Source organism: Pleurodeles waltl, chromosome 6 (genome assembly GCF_031143425.1).
Source record: "Pleurodeles waltl isolate 20211129_DDA chromosome 6, aPleWal1.hap1.20221129, whole genome shotgun sequence".
In the NCBI taxonomy this organism is placed as follows: Eukaryota; Metazoa; Chordata; class Amphibia; order Caudata; family Salamandridae; genus Pleurodeles; species Pleurodeles waltl.
The window spans coordinates 1,563,248,287-1,563,269,895 of record NC_090445.1 but is presented as its reverse complement, the minus strand read 5'-3'; the positions used below and the strand labels follow the sequence as shown (position 1 = coordinate 1,563,269,895).

Sequence of the window (21,609 nt, the reverse complement as noted above, 5' to 3'; positions counted from 1 at the left end):
ACGAGGTGCAATTCTGTTGTTTGGGTTTTGTGCATGACTCTAAGGTCTGCAATGACTGTGCTAGATGAACCTGAAAGTCATCTGAGAACTTGAAGCAAAGTAATATGTACCAGAACACCACAAGAGGTCCTGCTTCAGATCAAAGTCAAGAGCATGGGCTCACTCACACTCCTGAAGTCTTTCTTACACCTGATCTTCTTTGCGGTCAAAATCTTCAGATAAGTCCTAAAAGAAACATATGACATTTGAGCTGGACTCCGCACCTTCCCACCACTCTTCTTTCCCAGAAAAGGTACAAGGGTGTTACTTTATTCTAAGTCTTGCTCCTGTTCCCACAGAGGTGCGAATCCAGCCGTGGACTCAATGCACCCCAAGTTTCTGGATCTGTTGGTGACACTGGAGTCGGTCAAAGTCTTTGGAGAGGCCATGCTGTGCATCTTTGGCATGCTTTCAGCTCCCTCTGTCACGCCTTTGGCCCCAAGGATCTGCAGGGACCTCCAGCTGGGTTACCACCACCACCATATCCACCCTTGCTGCCATCTGTGCCACTTGAACCACTTCATGTTCCACCTTGGTGTCTGTGGCAATTTCAGGTCTAGTACCAAAATCTGCACAGGGCATTGGCACCAGAACCAACGCTGCCAGCACCAGAGGAGGATCCCCATCCTATCATGGTATCGAACTCTGAGCCACACTCATCTTGACCAAGGCCGTGCCTAGAACTTGTTGGGGCACAGCCAATACTCAATCCCTCTGGTTCCGTCACCATACCAGTACTGCACAGTTGCACACTTGCCAACATTTTGGTTCAAACTCCAACCAGTACCAGCCTTATAGAAATGACAGCGGTGGTGGCGATAAAGAGTTTGCCCCAACCTATGATGAAGATAACTGGTACATGGACCTACAAGAATTGTTTGGCAAGAGGATGTTCTACTCCTTCCTCTTTGGACAAGATTAATGAAATCTTACCAGCAGTCCCAGAACACATATGGGCTTCCTTGGACCAAACTATCAAGACTATGCTGGGATGCAGCTAAGTTTGCCATCCGCCCTGGCTTAGACACCACTGACTGTCGGGGAACAGTTACTGGGACAAGCATAGTGTAAGTGATCCTCAGGCTTTTACAGTTCCAAAATATTCATTGAGAAGGCGGACTCAAACCTGGAGCACTTTAAAGAGAGTGGGGCCATGGCATGCTCTTTAGGCACAAGACCGGCAATCTCCCCAATAGTGTTGCCCTTTCATTGGGAACTGTTAAAGGATTCTTGACAGCCCTCTCAGTCTTTTTGCGTTTGCCGGACTACCCATTCTTTTTCAAATCACCTTTTGTAATGCTTACAAATATGTTGCATACAGGTTTACAACATATGTTTCTGCCAAAGCCCTTTGTGGTGGGACTTAAATTTGATTCTCACTTTACTAATGTGCATCCCTTGTGAGCTAATGCACATGTCTATTATGTCTCTTGTCCCTGAAAATGATCCTTGTGTACGTGATAACATCAGTGCAGCATGTGAGTGAGCTTCAAGCCCTCTTCGTCCAACTGCCTTATTCCCCCATTTTCCCGAGCAAAATGGTGTTAAGAATTTGAGCTGCATATGTGTTGAAAGAAGTAACAACTTTTTATGTTGGACAAGCTATCACTCTTCTAAAGTTCTTTCATCTGCCTCATCCCTTGACAGAGGAAGATATACTTCACTGCTTGGACCCCAAAAGACAGTTAAGCTTTTACACTGATCTTACCAAAAACATTGGGTGGATGATCAGCTCTTTGTAGGGTTCTCTGGAACAAAGAAAGTCAAGGCAGTGCAGGAAGTGGGCCATAAGGTAGTGGATAGTCCTCTGTATCAAGAGCTAACTACAAATTCCTTACCGCCATCCCCACTCTGTGGAATGGTCTACTTTTACATCTAGATATGTCTCTTCTTAGGATTCTGCACACTGGTCCTTTCAAATCTGTAGATGGGCTACACATATTTGTGTGCTTACATGCACCTCTGCTTGTCACTCCCAGAGCTGAACAAAGCTTGCATAGAACCACACGGTGACACCTTCTGCTGCAGAGCAGCACAGCTTGTTGAGTTTCCAGATCCAGTGGTGCAAAGGTGAGAAATTTATGGGTAGATAGGGTATCCACCAGAAAGAGCATTACTGAAGGTAAATTACTCTTCTAAGCACTGTAAATAACAACTGATCCTACCACCTAACTTTTGTCACCCTTCTGTCCTCTAGAAGGCTGGAAGTATGCTTGCTGGGATTTGAGCGCTTGAACTCAAGAAAACTACCTCTGTTAGCAGCAAACATTCAGCTCACTGAGACATCTTGCTGGCTGAGAGATCCCTTTAGATACTAACACAATGTAGTGTTTTATTATTCTTGCCGGTGCTTTAAGTTGGCAGGTATTCACAGGCTCTGAGTTCCTGCTGTAGGAAGTTGGCTCTGTATATACTATCTCAAAGTGAGAGATAGTGTGCACAGAGTCCAAGGGTTCCCCTTAGAGATTGATAGTGGCAAAATTATATAATACTAATGCTGTATTTTGTGGTAGTGTGGTTGAGCAGTAGGCTTATCAGAGGGTAGTGTTAAGCATTTGTTGTACACACACAGGCAATAATTGAGGAACAGACACTCAAAGACTTATAGGTTTTTATATAAAAAAATATAATTTCCTTAATTTATTTTTAGAACCACAAGATTCAAATTTTAGGTAAGCACATAAATTGCAAGGTACTTTACACAGGTGAGTATAGAACTTTGATTTAAAACAGTACACACAGTTTTGGTTCAAATGGCAATAAGCTATTTTAAAAGTGGACACTGCAAAAATCAACAGTTCCTGTTGGAGGTAAGTAATGGTTAGTTTTTCAGGTAAGTAAAGCACTTACACAGTCAGTCTCCTTGGCACAGGCAGCCCACCGTTGGGGGTTCAAGGCAACCCCAAAGCCACCGCACCAGCATCACAGGGCCGGTCAGGTGCAGAGGTCAAAGGAGGGCCCAAAACACCTAGGCGCCTATGGAGAACAGGGGTGCTCTGGTTCCAGTCTGCTAGCAGGTAAGTACGTGCTTCCTCTGGGAGCAGACCAGGGGGGTTTGTAGAGTACGGGGGGACACACATAAGCTTACAAAACACACCTTCAGCGGCACAGGGGTGGCCAGGTGCAGTGTGCAAAGTAGGCGGCGGGTTTTGTATTGGAAACAATGGAGGGACCCAGGGGTCACTCTGGCGATGCAGACAGGGCACAGGGGGGCTTCTCGGGCCGGCCACTGACTGGGTTAGGGTGAGGGCTGCCTGCTGGTCACTCCTGCACTGGTAGGTGGTTCATCTCAGTCCTGGGGGCTGCGGGTGCAGTGCTTGGTCCAGGCGTTTGGTTCCTTTGTTACCAGGCAGTCGTAGTCAGAGGGAGCCTCTGGATCCTCTCTGCAGGCGTCGTTGTGGAGATGCAGGGAGGTCGAATCAGGGTGTCCACGTCGTGGGAGTTGCCTGGGAGTCCTCTCTGCTGGGTTGGTTTCTCCAAACTCGAGCCGGGGGCGTTAGGTGCAGAATGCGAAGACTCACGCTTCTGGCGGGAAGTTGGAGTCTCTTTAAAGTTGGTTTCTTGTTGCTGTTTTTTAATTTAAAAGAGCTGCAGTTCTTGGGAGATTCTTGGTCCTTTAGGTGCAGGGCAGTCCTCTGAGGCCTCAGAGGTTGCTGGTCCCGCAGGATTCGTCACTGTGCAGGTTCTTTGAGTCTGGAGACAGGCCAGTAGGGCTGGGGCCAAGTCAGTTGTCATCTCCGTCGTCTCTGCGGGGCTTTCAGGTCAGCAGTCCTTCTTCTTGTTGCAGATTGCAGGAATCTGATTTCCTGGGTTCAGGGTCGCCCCTAAATACTCAATTTAGGGGGGTGTTTAGGTATGGGGGCCAGTAGGTAATGGCTACTGTCCTGGAGGGTGGCTACACCCTCTTTGTGCCTCCTCCCTGAGGGGAGGGGGGTCACATCCATATTCCTATTGGGGGAATCCTCCAAAACCAAGAAGGAGTATTTCTTAAGGCAGGGGTCACCTCAGCTCAGGACACCTGAGGGGCTATCCTGACTGGTGGGTGACTCCTCCTTGTTTTTTTCATTATCTCCTCCGGACTTGCCGCCAAAAGTGGGGGCTGTGTCTGATGGGGCGGGCATCTCCACTAGCTGGGATGACGAGGGGCGCTGTAACAACAGGCATGAGCCTTTGAGGCTCACCACCAGGTGTTACAGTTCCTTCGGGGGGAGGTGACAGGCACCTCCACCTAGTGGAGGCTTTGTTCCTGGCCACAGAGTGACAAAGGCACTCACCCCGTGTGGCCAGAAACTCGTCTGGTTGTGGCAGGCTGGCAGGAACTGGTCAGCCTAACATTAGGAGGCGGACTGGTATACAGGGGGCATCTCTAAGGTGCCCTCTGTTTGCATTTTTCAATAAATCCCACACTGGCATCAGTGTGGATTAATTGTGCTGAGAAGTTTGATACCAAACTTCTCAGATTTCAGTGTAGCCATTATGGAACTGTGCAGTTCGTGTTTGACAAACTCCCAGACCATATACTCTTTATGGCTACCCTGCACATACAATGTCTAAGGTTTGGCTTAGACACTGTACGGGCATAGTGCTCATGCAACTATGCTTTCACCTGTGGTATAGTGCACCCTGCCTTAAGGCTGTAAGGCCTGCTAGAGGGGTGACTTACCTATGCCACAGGCAGTGGGTTGAGGGCATGGCACTCTGAGGGGAGTGCCATGTCGACTTAGTCATTTTCTCGCCACCAGCACACACAAGCTGTGAGACAGTGTGCATGTGCTGAGTGAGAGGTCCCCAGAGTGGCATAATACATGCTGCAGCCATTAGAGACCTTCCCTGGCCACAGGGCCCTTGGTACCAGGGGTACTAGTTACAAGGGATTTGTCTGTGTGCCAGGGCTGGGCCAATTGTGGGAACAAAGGTACAGTTTAGGGAAAGAACACTGGTGCTGGGGCCTGGTTAGCAGGATCCCAGCACACTTTCTATCATAACTACCATCAACAAAAGGCAAAAAGTTAGGGGATATCCATGCCAAGGAGGCATTTCCCTACACCTGCACTTCCTTCATTTGAAAGCGAGGGTCTTCTCAGCAAGAGTGCTAAAATATTAATGGCAGAGTACCAGAACTTTTGAGCAGCAAGCAAGTACACTGACATATTGAATACCTGCATTCCAAAGCAATTGCTGTTCGTTAAATATGATGTATGGTGACGTGCGTCAGTTGCATGAAAATAATTTTGGGATGAAAAAACATCTAACCATGAGAGAACAAGATATTCCTATGAAATGCTTAACTGCACCCATTAGTGATAATTTTCCCATTTCTACACAGGGTTTGCCGTCCTTCCCGACGCACAGCTGGTGGCAGAACAGTTTCTATTAAGGAGAACATTTGTGCCGGATCCGCAGAAGACAAATCTCATGTTTGCATTCTTTGCTCAGCATTTTACGCACCAGTTTTTCAGGACCTATGGGAGAATGGGACGTGGATTTACAAAAGGACTGGGCCACGGGGTAAGATTTGACGTGAAAGCAGTTGGCCAGTTCTTCATAAAAAAGTGAATATGTATATCGAAACATGTTGAAATTTGGGAGTCTGACGTGTACACATTTGGGGCCCAATCCACAAAGGCACTTATGACTCGTAAAGTTACGAATGCAGAGTCTCCGCACCCGTGGCCGAATCTCTGCACTTGTGGCGGAATCTCCACTCGGTGCACAGCAGCGGGTGCGCTGTGCAGAGATCCTGCCATGAGTCAGTGTTGTAACAAAGGCCCATGCAGCCCCTGCGGGGCCCCGAGCACCAAGGGGCCCACTCATCACAATACACTGGCTGAAACCACCCGAGTGAGTCTGGAGCACGGGCCCCTCCATGTACTGTGCAGGGGAACCCCTCACGTTGCGTTACGCCACTGCCATGCGTGCAGAGATTCAGCCACAACTGCAGCGACTCCGCCACGAATGCGGAGACTCGGCTCTCGTACCTCTGCGAGTCTGAAGTCCCCTTGTGAATTGGGCCCATGGGCTCTTGCTCTTAATGAGTCCATCATTAAACTGATGTGGTAATAATGAATATGGCATTATCGGCACAGAGGGTGTAATAATTACCAGGTCCATGGTTGTTGCACTGTGAGTGTTTTCATTTGTAGTGATAGGTAAAAGCGGAAATCTATTTTTATCCGCTGGTCTGTGCAGTTATTTTTTTAGTTCCAGGTATTTTTCCCAAGTTAAAATATATCTGAGGACAATACGAGTTTTTCCAAAAACGTGCTTCTCCTATTTGCCTAAATCAGGAGTTGCATAAAACTCGTACTAAAAGCTATAATGCACCGAAACCTGTTGCGCAGTACGCAGTGTTTTCAACAACCATAAAATATAAGATGGATACAGTTCAGGTGAAACCAATTCCGGTGTTTCGAGTGTTCTCAATGGCAAAGGTTTTACATACACAACATCGTCAGGTGGTTTCATGAAACGTCACAATCAGTGTGTAAACTTCCCACTTCATTTACCCAGTTGGGCTGGAGGCAAAGGCCCAGCTAGACACTGTCAGAATTGCCGGTGCAGAACTGCGAGAAAGACTGACGATTTGCATTAGTCTGGCCTGTGGTGGGTGGCACTTGGCAAGGATGGTTAGTCTGACCCATGATGCGTGACACTTAGCAAGGCTGCATGAATAGATCTAGGAAGATGAAAAGGCAGGGTTTAGCTATGATCTATTCTACATCTGACGTGGAAAATATTTAATTATTCGCAAAAGATTGGCAAATCCCAGAAAGTGAAGGCGTCTGACTACTATTTGTGGGCATTATTCCTTGCTTTTTAATTGACTGTGCCCTCAGGCTACTCCCTGTTAATGTGTGACTTTCAATAGGTTCACAGTCCTTTGATTTCCTACAGGCGTAATATTAGAAGTGCAGTTAGGGTGAGAAACCCTTACAGATTTTGTAAATACCTACATGGTAACAGCTTTTTCAAGTGGCCCAAACCATTGCCACAGCACGCCCAATACTCCCATTGGAAATCATTATTTCCACCCCTGGATGCTACAACTACATAAAAGTTCACGCATCTGGAAGCTTTTCCACATTCATTCGTCGGTCTGGCACTGAATAATCCACAGACGCTGAATTTTTCAATCAGGATTTAGGATTACTGTGGTGCTCTATGTTACACATATTCTGTATGTGACCAGATGCTAAATGTGATACCTATGAGCAGAAAAGCTAAAAATAAAACCCTAGAATGAGTTGCATCTATCTACAGGTTTTAATTCTCATTTAAAGATTTTGTATATTTTCTCAATCAAGTCAATGGTACTGATTTTCCACCAGAGCATATTTAAGACATCAATCTTCTGCAAAAATATAAATGTTTTTTTCAAAATAGAATTTGAAGCCAACAGTTCTTGCACCATTTGAGGCTGAGCAAAATTATATAGAAAGTTCTACGACTGTCAAATATTATTCAATAGCATTCAACATTTAAGTTCACAACAAATGCATTTTCTGGGAAATAAATCAATACGCTTATAATTTGAAGACATTCATGATGTGGAAAGCAAGTACATCAATACTACATTTATTAACTTCATGGCACAGACAATGGGCAATGAACATTATGCACACACAAGAAAACAAAAGGTGGCCTATTCATAAACTGATTTTTTTTAGTATGTTTAGTAGTACTACAAGAGTTGTACTAAGGTACTGCAAATGCTTTTCAGAAGCCTACGAATATTACAAGTATAATTCTCCACCTCCACCTATCCTGTCTTTTCTATTGGGCAGATCCTTACACCTGTAAGTTTACTACATAGTAGCAAATCTGTGAGGGACCAGGGGAGAGGCTGGCTGGAAAAAAGGAATACCTATGACTAAATTGGAGAGGTTTAGGTGGGAGAGGTTTAGGGAGGAGTAAAGAGGAGTTTGGGGAGAATTAGCAAAGGGTTTAGGGAGGGACATGCACCCACCCCAAAAAAAGTAAGCCCATTGCCATTCACAAACTGCACATCTAAAATTATTGCAATCAAAAAGCCACACAAAGCAGTAGTAACTTCCTCCAGCTTAAAAGTAGAGTACGTCCAACACCACACATGGACAACCACTTGTATTACAACCCCCTCCAATAGAAACTAATAGAGAGAGGGACTTAAAACAAAACCTCACAGAAATGATGTTAAATTAAATTAAATTATTTAAAATTGTTAAAATATAAATACATATAATTTAATGATGAAAAATACTAAAAATAAAACATATTTATTACTTCTAAAATATTTTAATATCCTTGGTTGAATTTATAAATTAATGTAACTTTATAAAAAAGTATAATTCAATTAATCAATTCTAAACATTAAAACTTTAATTATTTTAAATATATTGCATTTAAATTATTTTTCTGAAGTTTAAATTAAAAAATAAATTCCCACATAAAGTAAAACAATGAAAATAAACTAGTGTAATAAGATTATTTGAACATTTGTATAGAACTAAGTAAAGTAGTTTACATTCAAGAAGGGTTGTTACAATATTTTACAATTAAATAATATTTGTTTTATTTTAAAAAATGGTAACATTAAATTATATTTATTTATATTTTGAACTGTTTTTGTCTTACCAGATCTCTGTCTCTGGGTTTCTTGCGGGTATATGTTGCTGCCTTAAATTAGATTTTAGTGTTACCATAGTACAGTGCCCACACACACACACACAGCTTCGAGAGCCCAAGTTTAGTGTGGCTGAAGACTTCCTCCATCTTGCAAATGTCCAAAGCGGGTAGGGGTGGCCATAGGAACTTTCTCCTCACTAGATACGGCATAACCAGCAGTCAATCCCACCCATTAGCTTGTGGCAGACATAAATGTGGCTCCTCCAGGTACCCACTCCATAACACTTCTAGCACATACAGAACATCAGAAGAGAACTGGATCTGCTGTTTGTGACCATAAAGGAGCCCTGCAGGACTGAACCTAATCCCTCTTGTTCCCAGGGCAAGAAATGGACTTTAAGAGTGAAATGGCCGACCTTCTGTTCAAGCTGCAGGGATACAATAAGCTACATGATGCCTTTTCCTGGCAGTACCTAGCTGACCAGTGGCAATTGAACCTAGACTGAAGTTAGCTGTTGGCCTCAAACTGATACCCTGTGAGTCTTTAAGTGCCTCCCCCAAGGTCAGAGGAGTTTTCTGAAGTGTACTCCTGTGGCAGAATTGGACTTAAAGGACTAACGCTGAATATAAAATCTTTGACCAGACCGAACCTGCTTAGTGAACCCAACCTACGGTGCATCACAGTCAGTCTCAAATTATATCTAGGTCCCAGTCTACTGTGACACTTGACTATCATTGGCACTTAGTGCTTCTTGGCACTGTTTCTACTTAGAACAAAAAATTCATATCTCTAGTACCCTTTACTGGTTTTTGTCATTTTGCTTATTACATTATATTGCATTTTTTCTAATTTGGCTTGGGATTTTTATTATTTAGCATTTTAACTTTATTACAGTTTTGGTCCTGCATAAATACTTTAAAATTCCCCCAAGTGAAGCCCCTCTACTCTATGCCATAGCTACCAGGGAGTTCCGTTCAGGTTATTTTGGTGACTTAGGTTGTTCACTAGTACAGGAGTTGTCATTATATCTTGAGATGGGTAGTCACCCATCCCAAATATTAGTTCAATTTCTTACACATTTTCAAAATGTTGTGCCTACAGTCTTCCACAATATTTAAACAACTGAAGTGTGTAAATATTTCTTAAGGAGCAGCTCCAGTCACATAACAGAATACGTACATTCAAAGTTCAACGTAAAAAATTATAAAAAGTGATTGTTTTTAGGATTCTCTCCTATGTCATATGGCGATCATTGAGAGTATTCTGCAGAAAGCAGATACTTTCTGCAGCTTACTACTTTGTCACAATCTGGGGATCTCCGCGGAGCCTCAAGGGTCATATTTCCCAAACCGTGGTGCAAGGACTTAGTTCAATGCACCAACATGTATTAGAAATCCAGTTGAACTGTGACCCATACACAACCCACTGAGCTATCAGGGACACATTGGAACTACAAACAGGACCCGCTTTATCACTGGTGGTGCCCGGTATGACAATTATTGTTGCCCCCCATGCCCTCCTCCTTGGATTCCTTCACTACCACACAGCAAAAGTCCCCCTCATCGCTCCGTTGCCCCTCTCTCCCATAAATTTCATTTGTTTTAAAGTGCTGGTAAAGTCTGGCTTTACTAATCCACTCAAATAGCCACATAAAATACAGATCTGTTCTTTGCAGCAGGCATATTAACCCTCTGCACTACTTAATGGTCAGTCAAAACTGCCACTAGACAAAACTCAGATCACTGTCTCTAGCAGGAACATTAATCACATGAGTTATTTTGTCATTTTTATTGCTGCCTGTAAATTATCGCGGAAACACAGCACCTCCCCGCCCCGAGGTCACTGCTCTCTCCCTTCAGGTCAGCAGGTCAGCACCCAGTGTGGGCTCACCATTTGCAGCCCCTACAGTCGGTTATCAGTACAAACCCTCTTTCGTAAATTAATTACACACTCAAAATAGTACTAAGATACACAGGATAAAACTTCTAAATATTTATTTATAAAACCCAGGTTTAGTGAATACAATATGAACGGTAACCACATAGAATGAGGAAATTAATTAGGTAATGCATTTCATAGCTAGTGAAAACAATGGGAACATTCCTCACATGGTTAGCAAGTTCTTAGCACCCTAACATTCTATTACTACTTCTTAGCACTATGCTAAATTTTAGAAGAAAATAGCAAACCCACAAGTGGAGTTTCTAAAGACTGATTTTACAGCATAATATGTCAAGAGTTTTTATAGTATCTGATCTCCAATTGTATCCCATGTTTAAAAGTTTGGAAACACTAAAGTCACAAAAAGTAGAAATAACTATGGCGACAAATACATTATCTCTATTAAGTGAAACATATTAGCTTTTACTGTAAGCATCCATAATGTTATGGGAGCAACCATAATATTAACAGAAATAGTATAGATAGGAAGCGGAAATGATGCTAAAACTCTGTGCATGTCTAAAACTTGACACTTTCTAATATAAAGAGATAAAAGAGTCTACTGGCAAGCAGATAATAAGAATAGCCGAATCTTAAATAGACCATATCACAGGCTTCTCAACAGCCTATGAGCTGCTTTCTTCAATAAGCCTTGTTTGCATCTTCACTGCATCTCCGTTCCCCTCACAACGTTTTGGCGATGACCAGAGGCCTGTAACACAGTGCAGGGCAACCCACATTGTATCCTCAAGAACCCATTTCACAATGACCAGATCAACATAGCACAGACATGTTTTAACAAGTGATCTTAGGTCACAACAGATTTCGCCCACATTGGTAGTTATAATCTCCCAGAGTTGTGGCCCAAGAATATTTCTATTTTTTACAGTTACTAACCAGATTTCTGCTTGAGTAACAACAAATTAAGCTCAACCTAAAACGGTAGAGCAGACCATGAGGCAACTACTGTGCGCTACCAAAGGATAGCTGCTGTTTACTGGAAGGATGCACATCACTGTCTGAAGAAATACAGCATGCATTCCCCAAGCATAGTGTCTCCCAATCCAAGGACCGAATGTCCATCTATTGGATGTTAAAATAACCACTCAGTACAATTTCCTAATCTAGCACGTGGTCTCCTTGAGGAATGCTTTAACTTCAAACTACTGACCAGCTTCAGGAGGAGCCACAAGAACAACTGGATGTTACTGAGGTTGGCTGAGTTTAGCATTCTATGACACAGTGGTTATTAACTCTTTTAACAAGTTCACTTATATGTGCAGTAGTATACTGGCATACCATTGGTCTTCTTGGTGAGTGTGATCAATCTGCTCAAACTAGATCTTTAATTATTGAACAATATTTAGTCATTGATTTCCACAATCATTGGTTTCCACTGTTCCTGCTGGATTGTTCAGATTTTCCCCTTCAACAAATTAGAGTGACTTCAGACTCCATTTTTCAAATTATTGAACATTTGGTGGAAAAGTATTATAATACCCCTCTGGGAAACCTCAACATGGACTAATCCAGCATAAGCCAGCCATCATGCTTCTTATCACAAACAATACCCACTCCTACAAAATGGGAGGAGTGCATAGAGCGGAGTTCCAAACAGAAAATGGCCCTATTAAAAGAAGGGCAACATGTGTACGAGTATCTACCAGTAGTAGTAGATAAACAGTGCAGGAAAACTGCAGATGTATACAAAGAAGTAAAATTGTGACTCGGCATGCATTTTACACTCAACTACAAACACCAAATGAGGGAGTGCTAATTGGGTAAAGGAATGATTAATGAATTGTGGAAGCTTCAGCTGATTTTACAATGCCCAAACAAGAAAATGCTGGAAAGGTTGTGAGTTCCAAGAAATCCAATAATGAAAGAGGCAACTGAAAGAGTGAAGAATTGTAGAGGAGTTGATTACACGTATAAAAAAGGGAGGAAAATAGGAAAAGCGGTAAAGTAGCAATCACAGTGGAATCATCTAGTAAAATGAATGCTTTAGGGAAGAGAGGATTCACAGGATCCAAAAAAAAACATTCACAGGATCCACGAGGTTGCGCTATAAGAATAATAGTGTCTTAGGAAAAATAGGGTAAAAAGTTGCAGTATATGTGGTAGTAATAAACACAATTGCAAGTACAAGTGCATTTATGTCCTGATCAGAGAATACAGGTGTTGTCATTGCTGTAAATGATGAAACAGAGGAAGTAGAAATTTAAACTTGGGTGACTTAGAAGTGGATCAGAGAAGAACACGGAGAGGGTAGATCTGATGGAGGACTCAGATTCGATGTACACCACTGTTCCTGAGGATATATTTGAGAAGGTATGGGGCAAAACCCAAAGACTTCAATCCAAGCTGATATCGGGGCAATTCAATATCTAGCACAGGATACATAGGGTGTACATTTCTTTCAGAGAATGGAATATTAGTGAAAAACTGTATATGGGAAAATCTGGACCACAATTTTAATCATCAATATGATTTATATGTAATTAATCACAGTCATGGTATAGAGAGGACTCCAACGCTGGTGAGGTTTTGAGGGATGTCAAATCAGTGTTCAGTGATAAATTGGGCTTGTTGAAGGGGAATGTGCATAAAATAGAGCTGAAGGAGGTGACTGTGCCTGTCAGGCACAAAGCTAGGAGAGTACCAGTAGTAGTTTAGAATGAGATTAGGAACACTTGGAAGGGATGGCTCATGAGGGGGTGATAGAATTAGTTGAGGCTGCCTAGTAAGTTACGGCAGCTATAATTACGAAAAAGCAGATAGAAAATTAAAATTCTCTGTGGACTTTTGTTGTGTGTACCAAAACCTGTACTGGGCTGCTTTCCCCTGATGGTGTTGATGCTGGACAGCATTCTGCTGATGGAATTGATGTTGAATGCAGTTAAGTGTTTTTCAAAGCTAGATTTGTGAAGTCCTTACCACAAAATTAAACTTCACCAGGACACAAAGCCATTATTAACTTTTATAACCACTAAGGGCATCTTGCAGTTCACTTGTTAGCCATTTGCCTTTGCCTCACCAGCGAGTGTGTGTTTCAAACAAAAAGCAGAACAACATCTTGCTTTTTGGTAAAATCCTGGCTAAATATAATTTGGAATTAAAGAATGTGTTAGACAAATTAGGAAAAGCAGGATTGACGCTGAGAGGAAAATTATACTTTCCTGAAAGGAGTACTGGGTTATTTGGGGTGCATCAATTCTGCTGTGTGTGTGAGACCAAAGGTAGACTTGGTGAGTGCACCAGTGACAGGAACATAGACATGTTCGGGTCCTTTTGTGAATTTAATCAAATCGATCGTATTCCAAGTTTGTCAAGGACTTTGCTGTTAACATGTGAGAATTACTTTACAGAGGAAAAATATTTGAGTAGTCAGGGGAATATACAAAAGCATTTGAGAACATGGAAAAAAATCTGCAAATCCAACATTCTCAAACCTTCTCATGTGAAAAAAAGACCACAATAGATGTGAGTGCCCTAGAGATAGGTGGTGTTTTTTGCAGATTCGTGGCAGCAAGGAAGACAGCTGCTTTCGCTTTTTGCTCTTTGACGGTTGTTGAGAGATACTACTTTGTCACCATCAAAGATGCGTTACAGTCTGCATGAGGAACTGAATTATTTTCTATGCTCATTTGGGAGTTGAAGGTGTTCGTAAGAAGTAGTCATAAGCCTTTGCTAAAAGTTGTGTTTGCAGCTGGGGGTACAAAAAACGTTTCAGCAAGGTTAGCTAGACTGGGCACCCCTTTGGAGTGTTATAACTGCAAGCTGAAATCCATTCTTGGTTGGAGTAACAAACAGTCTGTTTGACTTAAAATGAAGCACAATATTTATGTGCCAATGCTGTGTGATGTGAATCTGTGTATACTGAATTGGTGTGTCAGGTCCTCTGGACGAAACCATAATGTCAGAATTCAGATGTGAAGCAACACTAGTCATACTGTGGTAACCACCCTTAAGGTACTGGACAGACAAATCAACCCTTCATCATCCAGATCATGATGCATTATGATTGATGTCCCCAATCTCAAAACATGTCAGCAGTACCATTAGAGAGTTGTGGTCCCCTATGGCATCAGATACATGGATCAATATAAATATGTGTAATACATTGCATTGGTCACTCTTTACAATGATGATGACTGTCAGCCAAGTCAACTTTTCAACAAACACATGTACTTCCATCACAACTCTCCCATTTGTTTAACACAATCTTCATGGCATTTTGTTGAGTCACAAGAAAAGCATCATTGTCATGAAGAAATGTGCAACCTCCGGGCAAAAAGTCTTTCATTTGACAGAAATATTAAGCCTTTTAAAATGCTACAGACACCCCAGATTTGAGAAATGTAAATATCATTTAACAACATGGTTGGAGTAAAGGCATGTAGAGCACTAGGTAGTAGGACAGTCTCTTATGGCGAAGAATAGTACCATCTTACCACACTATTGACCAACAATAATGCAAATGTAACTGAATAAAGACACTGGTGTGGAAGTGGGAGACATACTATTAAACAATATGAAGAACATAGTCCAGATGTCATGACGTTCTACTAAAATGCTTCCAACGAATGGTGAGTAACGGAGTAAAGCAGAGAACATCAGTAGGCTGCTTGTGACTGCTAACAGACAAGAGCTACATAACAGCGAAGAAAGGGCAGTCCCGGGGCGCTGTACATGTAGATCAGATTAATTGTCGCCTGCAGTGAAATATAGGAGTCTATCCAGTGCTCTCCTCCTGAGACCTAAAGGACTCATAGATGTCATCCATCACCATAGCAAAGGGCTTTTTTGCAGGCCATGGTATTCTTCCCTATGCAAGGTGTAACTCCGCCGTGCTCCATTGCACCACATCCTCCCTCCTTTGAAAGATACATGGTGCCATGGGGGGCGTCCACCATCTCGTCAATAGGCGTTTCGTCAATAAGCATGCTAGATAACCTTTGAGGCTTTAAGCCTAGGGTATGTCCCCAGTAGAAAGTGTTCAGCAGTGCCCCAGTGGTCAGATTCCGTCAGGTCCGCAAAGGCTCTCTGAATGGCTGCACAATAAAGAGACAGTGAGGATTTGTCCAGAGATTATGAATAAATTAGCATCTTGTGTTTGGCAACAGGGGCAATTGGAGGAGGCAGTGGGAAACAACATGGAATGGATTTTTTGTGGTGCAAAGTAAACTCTATGTAGAATTGAGAATTATATAAATTTAAAGCAGGAGTTGCGGGAAACCCTACTGGGGTATTCAGTGTTAAAGGTCATGTAGAATGCAGGATAGTTCCTCTTTCCACTTGGCACACAGGGTGGTTGGGGAGGCAGAAAGCTGCGAGCGTAAACCCGGGTATAATCATATAATTAAGTGAGACTGTGGCCCATAATATGTATCGTTTGAATTCATTCATGAGTAGCGGGTTTGGAGCCAAGTGGCACCCTCTGTTTATGAACATAACGAAGGATACTAGCATGCGTCAAAAAGAGTGTCTCCTGTAAACCATGAATCTGAGTAAATTCCTGGCGATTCATTCGATTTTGGTCTAGAAAAAAAGCTTCCACTGTCATTACCCCGGCCTAGTCCCAGGATGATAACCTATTCTTTGTTAGCCTACCAGGGAGGTGGGTAGGCCTATGAGGAGGCATAGTGTGAAACCGAGTCAGTGTAATGTAGAGCATTCTTCCAATATTTAAGAGCTATGCAGAGCACGAGGGGCTGCTGAACGGTGGCCTTATCCCTGGGAAGAGCAAGTGGTTTAGTTTATCTAGTTTAAGCATGTGCTGTGTAAAGCCAGTTTCAGTCAGATTCTGGCCTGCCAGCCAATAGGACAATCTTTGCAGTTGCCCCGTCAAGCAATAGGCCTTGAAGTCTGAGTCGCCCAACCCACCATCACCGGATGAAAACCGCTTCTTAGATAGACCAACTCTGCACCTTACGGGGCCCCACATCAGGTCAATTACAAAAGAGTTAAGTAGCTTGAAAACTGGTGTAGGAACGACCAGAGGTAGATTGAAAAAATGATGCAACAGCTGGGGAATCAAGACCATTTTGGCTAAAGTTAGCCATCCTGCGACTGGCAGGGGCAGTGACCCAGAATTAAATTTGAGATTTCAGCAAGGTGATAGCTGTCATTAGGTTACCATCCAAAAAATCCTTAGTCTCTCGCTCTATCTGTATGCCTAAGTAGCTAAGCGTTTGGCAGGCCATTTATATACTGTCAAGTCCGAAAGAAAGAATGCTCTCTATGGTGCTGTCTCTGAAGGAAAGGGATGGAGCTTGATGTAACTTACTTGGAGGCCAGACAAGTTACCAAACGATTGAAGCACCCTGGATACAAGTGTTAGATCTGTTGAAGATTGCAGACGTATAAGATCATGTCATCTGCATACAGCAATATGGCATGCGTATTCCATTACAGCTCTCGTGTCTCTTACCTTGTATTTCTCTAACCTTAAGACCTTCTTTCATGTCTCCCACCTCAGAAATGATGAGGATGGTCATCATTTTTTATTTCCACAGCTTGAGGAAGAACCGAAGTGTAGAAATGCCAGTTGCCATGCTTTGGTAAAGGTGCTTGGCAATTCACTTCAGTTCCTAAAATTTCAAAGTTTAGAAATAGTTTTTAATGTTCTGAACATCATGTGGCTATGTTGATCCAGTATTGATTTTGTGCATTATCTCTCTCCACAGCATGTTTTTGCCTGTTTTAGTGGCATCTGTAGCCTGAGATGACACATTAGACGGCCATGGTGTTTTAACACCTCTTTAGCCAGAACCTTCAGCTCAGGATCTGTAAACTTGTACTTCCTTTCTCTGCCTGGGTCTATGATGAAGAGTCTGTTAGCACGTCTGACCTTATTTGGTTTGTTAATGATTAGTTATTAGGGGATGCGTTAGAGGTTCGATGGACCTTTTGACTGCAATTAGAGGAATTCCCACCCTAAACCCAATACAACATAATCATCATCAAACAAACAGTAAATATTTTTGATGACAGTCATGACCCATTTGGTCATGAATAACCACACCTTTAGTGTAAGTTAGAAGATTTATTTCCCTAGATTAACAACACTACCATTAATTAGATTAGTCCCAAAACCATCCAATTCACATATAAAAACAACACTGGTTGACCAAATCTTCTAAAGAATCCCAATTTAACTAAAGCATTGATAACTAACCCTTGTAGTGCCACAGTACAAATTAACAACAAAAGTAACTGCACAAGGGAAATAGCATACGTTTGAGTTCAGCAACCGAGTAACACCAATAGCAGTTATTAGCTTGATGGAGCAAACCTCACTAACCTCGGATTAGAATAGCATGTTTGGGCTTCATGCAAAACATTTTAGTCAACACAAATTTGGAAAACATCTAGCTATGGCTCTGTCAAAAGCAGCATTTGGTACCTAGAAACAAAAGACAAATATACAACAAGAACATTAGCATTTGCTATACCTCTCCTCATATGGATCAGCAAGCTGTGATTATCTTTGGCAGTTGGACCTCAGCTCGGTCAGCATCAGCAATGGGCCATGAAAGGAATGGTTTGGAAAATGGGGCTCTAAGCTCTCCAAACCATTAGCAAGCAATGTCTAAAGGATCAGGCATTCAGCATCAAAGTCTAAGTAATAAACCATTGTGAACTGCTTGGCTCCTCCGGTGGGGTTGAATGGATTAGTCTTGCTCTGCAGTTGGGTTAAGTTAAAATCACCTAACGAACTTCCCACGTTGCCATTGGTCAAAGAATCATATGTTTTCAATTAGCCAAAAAGAAAGAAAAGTTAAAATCTAAGATATAACTAAGCAGTCTTACTCAAATCAATGATTGCTTCCTCTTTTGCTGCTTCCGTTGTTAGGTTTCTCAGGTAATATTTTAGTATCCATCTGTACTCTGGTCAGCACGCCGCTGTCTCATGCTTCAAGTTAACATTTGAATTGCTTTGGGTACAACATGATTCTACAAGCAGTTTCTCATGAGAAAGCTTAAGACATCCCCTAACATTTGGTCAACACAGTGGGAAACAATACATTAATTATTTCTGTGACATATTTCTAACAATTTATTAGAACAGTACAGTTTAGAATGAGGCAGTGCAACTATGCCCAAACCTTGCTAACTTAAGACCTATAACTTATAAAGTGAATACATATTGCAGATTCATTAGTATAGCCTACTACTGCATTTTCTTAACATAAATGCTTCAATTAATTATCAATAAGTCTATTGATAAAGATACTTCGTGATTAATGGCGGCCATTAATGGGCACATTTTCAAGTTGCACGTTATTTTATTCTATGTTAATTGTTTTCTATGTAGAGTCATGATCAAATACACATGATTATTTTTTTTGTAAAAATTCAGCATTCATAATCCCTCCTCTGATGACTAAATATGTCATCACATTTACATTTCCTCCCACAAAGTTTTGCTCCGCCAAAATTTGTCCTCATTATAATTCATTTTTCTTCTTTCCCTCTTTGAATTTTCCCTGAACAATTGTTCCATTTTAATTTCTTTCCTCCTCTGATTCTTTTTCAATCTTTTCATTTTAATCACATGATACAATTTCCGTATTCCCCATGCTTCAATTATTCAAAATGCAACAATCAATATCCTCTGTATTATTTTCACTATTATCCGGTTCCCCAGGTTGCCAAACCAATTCCCCACAGAAGCAAATCCCCTGACAACATTTTCCCACACCACATGGTTCTTTTAGTTCCTTTAAATCAGCTCTATCCTTAGTCAGGTTGTTGATAGGGCTTCTAATTTCTTTACTATTGTTAGGTATATATGACCAACAATGTTGCAAATTTAGCATTTTTCAGACTCCGCCCTCTTTTGCTAAAAGGATGTCTAACGCAAGGTGGTTCTAAAGAGTCATAGATCTTACAGCAGCCATTTCTGTATCCATTAGGATCATGGCTCCTGGAAAATTTGTCAACATGTTATCCATAATAGTAGACAACTTTCGAATTTTCAAAGAATTCAAAATAACTCCCACTGAAGGAATTATTGCTCCAAATATGTCTCCAACAATGGCAGAATATGATTCTCGCTTTTGTCTAGTATGATGTAATTCAGTTAACTTGGGTATTTTGCTCAGGTCCTCAAGTTGATAAATCTTTGGGAAAACTATCTCCAGATAACACGTGCCATACCATCCTTTTGGAAGACGGTAATACGCATTTGGTCCACAAATGTAATACACTCCCGGAATTGCTGGGCTTGCCCATTTAACATAAATGTCCATTTACTCTGAAACAAAAACACATGCCTGCATTCACTCGTTCCCACAAATAACGTGTCAATTCTAGACTTAGGCCTATATACAAAAGCTTTCGTACGTGTTGTGCATCCAAAGCTAGCCTACCTTGTGTTTTTATATCACTAAATGCATGATCATCTCCTGGTGTCCTTTTTTCTAACCCTTTTTCTAACCTCTCCTTTAATGCTTTTCTCCTATCATCTGTCTGATCTAAAAAAGCTTTTTTTCTATGGGTGTCAGCAAGCACGTCAAACTGTTTCTATGTGCGTAAGCAGTGCCAAAAGTCAGCATATGTTCAAAGAACCCTCTCACTAATTCTATAGTATTTTCCTTAGCTACTTTACTCAGATACTTGAATATAGGGACAAATGAAAACACTACATCATGGTTGGAGTAGAACTATTGGATGCATTCCTGGTTATATAATCTTGTTAGTAACAGACTACAACTTATCCCATAGGTAAGGGGCAAACTATGATAAGTAACTCCTTCCTCCACTGATGTAGGAATCTGCGTTTAAACATAACAATCTCTCATGTCCATCGTATCAACATACTCTCGCAATAAGCAATAGCAAACATTAGAAGAAAGTTCTACATGTGCATTTTTTGTATGTAAATACTTCTCATTTATCCTAAATCTATCTATTTCTGAAAATGGAGTAGTTGTCTCTATAGCTTTGGTATGGTTGGCCCCATTCTTGTAGAAAGAAATCATGCTCACAATCAACACTAAACACAATATCATGCACACAAACTCCAAACCCATACCCATATATTTACTGCACCTATTCTTCCTACCCTGTTGGCCAAAGTCACTCATGATCTGTAAAGAATCTGAAAGTAGAGGTTGAACATTTTTATAGCTATGCAGCAAAAATCAAAAACAAGCCTTCTTTAGCAATTATTTACAGCTTTCAGTCTTTCTTCCAGGACTCCTGTCAAAAATAGGTAGTTTTGTCAAAAAATTAGTTTAGCAGCCTGTCAAATCAGGTTATCAAAGTCTTTTCAGATTACATTCAATAGTCTCTTTCCTTTTCTCATTTGTAATTTTCCAATGTTCAGTTAATTTATCTCCTTCACGTATCAAAATATTGGCCTGGAATGTCTAGATCAAAATGAAAAGACAAAAATTATTTCTGCCACTCACTCGTTGTTACATACTCCCATTCAGGACCTGCATACCTTCTTCTTGCAATTCTCTTTCTTTTCAATCTTCAATTTCCATTTAATTCTCCATCGCTCAAGTCCTCTCGCCTTGTGGTGTCTACTTCTTCCTCAGTTGTTGTTACTGTAATTGCTTCTTTTCTCTTCTCTAGTAGTTTTGGCCACCTGTCTCCTTTCAGTGGGCCTATTGCCAATGCTCTTTTCGGTGCTGGATTTTCCCTTTGGTTTGTAGGATTTTCTCTTGACGTACCTGTAACTGGTTCAGGAGAAGTCAGACCCCTCTGGCTTCGATCCGTCTCCACTCCTTCCTCTTCGGGATTCGACATACTTTCACGACCATCTGCTTCTTGGAGAGCCCTCCTCTGACTGGACTTTCCAGCTAGCTACCTCAGTCGAAGTTGTTTTGTTATCACTTTCCTGTGGGTCTTCTCCTTCGTCTTTCGCAGGAGTATTGGCACTGGTTTCAGTTCGTTCAGATTCGGCCTCTGACTCTCCTTCTCCTCTCAAGTCTGGAGAGGGCCTGGATGTTGTTGGTACTCTCAACAACTCTTCTTCATTGTCCAATGGACACGGTACTCTCTGAGTA

At 41.7% G+C, this 21,609-nt stretch overlaps 1 protein-coding gene across 1 annotated transcript in view; it reads left to right on the top strand.

The window, feature by feature from the left end:
- Window positions 1-21,609, top strand: part of LOC138301130 (prostaglandin G/H synthase 1-like) — a 341,889-nt gene that overhangs the window by 232,982 nt on the left and 87,298 nt on the right. The window contains exon 7 of the mRNA XM_069241267.1: window positions 5,366-5,547. Coding sequence (XP_069097368.1) covers window positions 5,366-5,547 — 182 coding nt within the window. The remainder of the gene's footprint in view (window positions 1-5,365; window positions 5,548-21,609) is intronic.